This window comes from Helobdella robusta (assembly GCF_000326865.2).
Source record: "Helobdella robusta unplaced genomic scaffold HELROscaffold_37, whole genome shotgun sequence".
Lineage (NCBI taxonomy): Eukaryota > Metazoa > Annelida > Clitellata > Rhynchobdellida > Glossiphoniidae > Helobdella > Helobdella robusta.
In genome coordinates, this window is record NW_008704785.1 from 972,637 (window position 1) to 977,221 (window position 4,585).

A 4,585-nucleotide genomic window follows, 5' to 3' on the forward strand; every position below is an offset into this window, starting at 1 on the left:
TTCGTTTGTATGCATCCTAAAATGATAAAGTTGTCATGTCTCATGCTATTATTCCTTGCTTCCTTGGTTCGAATGTTATCAGCGTGATAATCATTGCCTATACAAGTGTGTGTGTGTGTGTGTGTGTGTGTGTGTGTGTGTGTGTGAGTCGTGTGGGTGTGTCGTGTGGGTGTGTCGTGTGTTTGTTTCATACAAAAGTGTGTATGAAACATGACTGGTACAGCCTCATCAATTGTAGTACAGCCTTTGTGATCCAAATTATGTAAGTATGAAACCATTTGCCATCAGCTCAGTTCTTTCAAGAACCAAAACATAGTATACCGATGTTTTGTTCATCATTTCAAACATTTCATCATAAAATGTTTATGCACACGTCTGCAAACATAAACACATTGTAATGTTGTGTCTACGTTAACTAACTATTCAAACGAATATTCGGATAATTTTGATCCGACAGCATAAGAATGTGTAAATATTCGAATGAATACTTGAACAACCTCGATCAAACCGTTGTGGGAAGGTGTAACTATTCAAACGAATAAAGCAGGGATGTGCCAACTTTTGAAATGAATATTATAAAAATGTACTTTCGAGATAGTAATTTCAGAAGAGTGTAGCCGACAGACGTATGCTTGCGAAATGTGTTTGTACCTACTTGACGATTAAGAAGTCGCTCGCACGTCGTCTGCTGCTGCTGCTGCTGCTGATGAATGCTGACTGCTGGCTGCTGGTTTGTTTGCTGGTGACAGAAAGTTAAATGAAAAAAAATTCCAAAAAATTGCTGTTTCGTCGTCGTGTTGTTGGTTGGTTTCTGCACTTACTTGTGTGCCAGACATTTTGTTTGTTTGTTAATTCTCTCTCTCTCTCACTCTCTCTCTCTTTCTATTTATTCATCATTCAGTTTTTCTCTATCCATCTATCTTTCAGCATTTGAATTGTCTAGAGAGGAATAAATGAATGAATGATAATAGAGTTGAATAATTGCATATGCATACTTAAGTGGGAGTTGTCTGTGTGGTTGTTTTCTATGTGTACTATAAACGTTTGTCAACTCTCTTCCTCTCCCCCTCTCTATCTCTCTCTCTCTCTCTCTCTTTCGTTATTTATCTTTCTATCAATTCTTCCCTTTCATTACTTTAAGCTTTTTATCAAAAATATTTGCGTTATACCTTACATGACATAATCTTGTGTGAATTTATGCAAGTTAAGAAAATATTTCATTTTTCTCTCTCTCTCTTCTTCTCTCTACTCTTCTCTCTTCTTTCTCTCTCTTTTTCTCTAACCAACTCTTTTTTTGTTTGTCTTTTTTCTCTTTTTAAAAAGTTTTTTCTAACTTTTACAGAGACGTGTTTTTGTATGAAAAATATAGTATTTGTTTCCTTCGATGCATAATTTTTCTCTTTCTTTCTCTCTCTCTCTCTCTCTCTCTCTCTCTCTCTCCTTCTTTCATTTTCTCTCTCTTTTTTTCTTTCTGCCTCTTTTTCTCTCTCTCAGCATAAACAATGCTTTGTATTAGTGTGAAAGGTGTTACTGAGAGGATTAATTTAGTATTTATTAGGACGAGTGGATGTTGTGGTCGGTGATGTTAATGTATTATAATTTATTGCGCTGATTGGTTGTAGAAACTTGTGCAGAAAGAGAGAGGGAGAGAAAGAGAGAAAGAAAGAAAAAGAGAGAAAGAATGTGGTAGGAAAAATTAATCTAGCCATAAAATTAAAAATTTACAGAGAGATAGACAAAAGAAGAGAGAGAACTACGAAGAAATAATTCTAGTCAAAAATCATTGTTATAGAAAGAAAAAGCGAGAGTTTGGAGAGAGAGAAAGAAAGAGAGAAAAGTGAGAAAAAGAGAAAAAAAGGAAAGAGAAGGAGAATACAAATTGTGGATAAGATAGAAAAAATTCAAAGAAATCGATTGTTAAACCGAGCAAAAAACCGAATCATTGATTGAAGACAAGTCAGCCGACGATATTTACTTACATGGCTAATGTTGGGAGAACCGTATTTTAGTATTTTGTAGATTGGTGTTAACCATTTGTGGCATTTTTTGTGTTGTATTGTATTGTGCTCCGTTGTATTTTATTGTATTGTGTTAATAGTTTTTTTTTCATCAATATTTAATTTAGAGTGATCTTTTTATTAATAAGAAGTGAATATGAAACGTTAGAAATAACATTTTTTGATTTATTTTATTTTAAAAAAGACCAACAAATAAAAAAAGTAAGAAACAAAAAAATCAATTGAAATAAAAAAATAACTCTAAAAAAATTAGTTCAGCGGTTGGCAAATGACATCTTCATCAATTGTTTCCCATTTTCTTCCAACAATGCCTCTTGCCATCAAACTTGTTCTGGCGGCAGGTTTATTGTCGGACCTTCTTTCAATTTTTTCAATCCGCGGCTTTGTTTGACTCTTAAATTTTGCCAAATCTTTAGAATTATCTTCATGCAACATGGGTTTGTATGAAGCTGGGTAGCACAGATCGATGTGGTTATGGAAAAATTCTTTGTAACCATTCTCAAGAAGATATATCTCCGGGTAGAATAGATGAGGATAGTTATTTTCGTTTATTTCTCTGTCTTTGTTTCTCAAAAACCTGCACATCTTTGGCCCTCTTTCAGATGAAAATTCGCAGTGAAATACAAGGATATTTTTTTTCTGATTACCGGTGCACAAACCAGCATTGCTCAGAATAAATTCACTCAAGATGGAATCTTTCGTGTAGAAATTCCTGGCTCCCATGATGTGTCCGCCTTCATATTCGTACGGATATCTGCAGTCAATTATGGTGCAGCTATCAAGGACATTATCGTACTTTCCTAGTAAAACATCTGTAAGCTGAAACGTTTGGGAATGTTATTTAATAAATTTGATTTTTTTAATTTTTTCTAAAAAATTTTATATTTTCATTTTGTTAAATCAAACAAATAAATATGGATGAAAGAATGAATAAAATGACATGGAAGCCAGAGAATATCAGTTACAATTAGTAAATAAATATTAATTTAGACAATACTGTTTGGTGGCTGATGGCTTTGAGGTCGCTATGCTTTCCATCTTGAAGGACCGGCAGTATGTAGGAAGCGCTGAAATCGGCAATCAGGTTTGCATTCTCATCCTCTTCGTCTAAATATTTTTTAATAGAATCCACCTGAGAACGATATTTCTTAAACTTATTCACAACTCCATCTTCACTTTTCAAGTTTTTTCTTCTAAGATTCAGCTCGTCTAAGCTCAAATTTTTTTGAAAGGGCAAATATTTTTTGGTCGGTTGTTTCTCTTCTAATTTGGGATCAGTCCGGACATTTTGGGATTTATCAGGAATCCTCCTTCCAATTTTGAAACCTCTACAGAAAGATGTCACAGGTGACGTTGGTGGAGATGGGAGAATATTTTCAAATCCCACCATCCTTTTTCTCTTTGCACTCGAGCAATCAGCAACCATCGGAGATTGAAATGTTTTAACCAGGAATTGCCCAGCGCTTGGACTGTTCATCTCTTCAAAGTTATTTCCAAACGTGTTTCTCTTTGGTGTGTTACAACTGGCTTCACCATCACAATCCATGTCGCCATTATCTGACGACAGTTCCAACCTTCGTTTTCTCTTCATGCCTGAAAAGGTATTTTCCATATTTAACTTCATTGAGCAAGATTTTTGGCTTCTGGAGAAGTTTGAACACCTACCTGTGTAAAAGTCGTTATCATAGTCACTAATCATACTGGTATCCATCATCTCTTCATCGCCGGCTTGCTCAAAAGGTAAACAATTTTCAAGATATCTCGACATTTTTTAATAACTAATAATTATTTTGAAATAATAATTATTATTATTTTATTTTAATCAAATTAGACGAGAATTAGTTGGAAATTAATATTTTTCACACATTAAAAATCCTAAACGGGCTTTTTATATTTATAGTCAAGAGACGCTGGATATGTTGTATAAATTTATGCCTAACTTTCGCTAATTTAAATTCAACTTAACACTACTACACGACAACAAAGTGAACGTTTAAATCAATTACACTGTAATAATAAAAATGACATTAACATAATTTTAATTGCTCTCGTAATTTTAATAGTATCGCAATAATACTCTCAAAGTATTAATTTAAGGATCGTAAAATCTGCCTACCTCGTAAAATTTAGCCCCAAGAATCATCGCATTTTATAACAGAGATAAATTTACAGGCAAACAAAGGTGAACGAAGACAAATAAACTTATAACAAAGACCAAAAGACCAAGACAAAAGGTTAATAATCGATGATCAGATGCAAATTAGAAGAGTTACAATTCCATTTTTCCCTTCTTTCGATAATTTTATTTTGAGTCATTTGAAATTGACACTCAAAGTTCCATGCTACTTCTTTATACTAGTAGTAGCAGATACACAGCAGTAGTAGTACCTATACACCGAAATTATAACGAATATAATTATTTTAGTGGAATCTATAAAAGTTTTTCATAATAAATTCATAATAATTATACAATTCACCATTTGCAAGTGTGTGTGTGTGTGTTGCTATTATTATTATTATTATTAGTAGTAGTAGTAGTAGTAGTAGTAGTAGTAGTAGTAGTGGTA

The 4,585-nt window shown here is 33.4% G+C and overlaps 2 protein-coding genes across 2 annotated transcripts in view; both read right to left on the reverse strand.

Moving 5' to 3' along the window:
- HELRODRAFT_176321 (hypothetical protein) overlaps positions 1-836 on the reverse strand; it is a gene marked incomplete at both ends in the record, with an annotated part of 3,167 nt that extends 2,331 nt beyond the window's left edge. The window contains 2 exons of the mRNA XM_009023544.1: positions 588-739; positions 822-836. Of these exons, the coding sequence (XP_009021792.1) occupies positions 588-739; positions 822-836 (167 nt within the window). The remainder of the gene's footprint in view (positions 1-587; positions 740-821) is intronic.
- Positions 837-2,170: 1,334 nt separating this feature from the next.
- Positions 2,171-3,846, reverse strand: HELRODRAFT_101296 (hypothetical protein). Its single transcript, XM_009023545.1, has 3 exons — positions 3,684-3,846; positions 3,016-3,611; positions 2,171-2,837 (listed from the first exon to the last, which is right to left on the reverse strand). The coding sequence occupies exons 1-3, from the start codon at positions 3,784-3,786 to the stop codon at positions 2,268-2,270; spliced, it is 1,269 nt and encodes a 422-aa protein (XP_009021793.1). The 5' UTR covers positions 3,787-3,846; the 3' UTR covers positions 2,171-2,267.
- Between the last annotated feature and the right edge of the window lie 739 nt (positions 3,847-4,585).

Coding starts and splice junctions, on each gene's coding strand:
- HELRODRAFT_101296 (XM_009023545.1), bottom strand. CDS start 3,786: ATGTCGAGATATCTTGAAAATTGTTTACCTTTTGAGCAAGCCGGCGAT. Junction 3,612..3,683: donor TGATAACGACTTTTACACAG/GTAGGTGTTCAA, acceptor ATACCTTTTCAG/GCATGAAGAGAAAACGAAGG. Junction 2,838..3,015: donor AAGCCATCAGCCACCAAACA/GTATTGTCTAAA, acceptor CAAACGTTTCAG/CTTACAGATGTTTTACTAGG.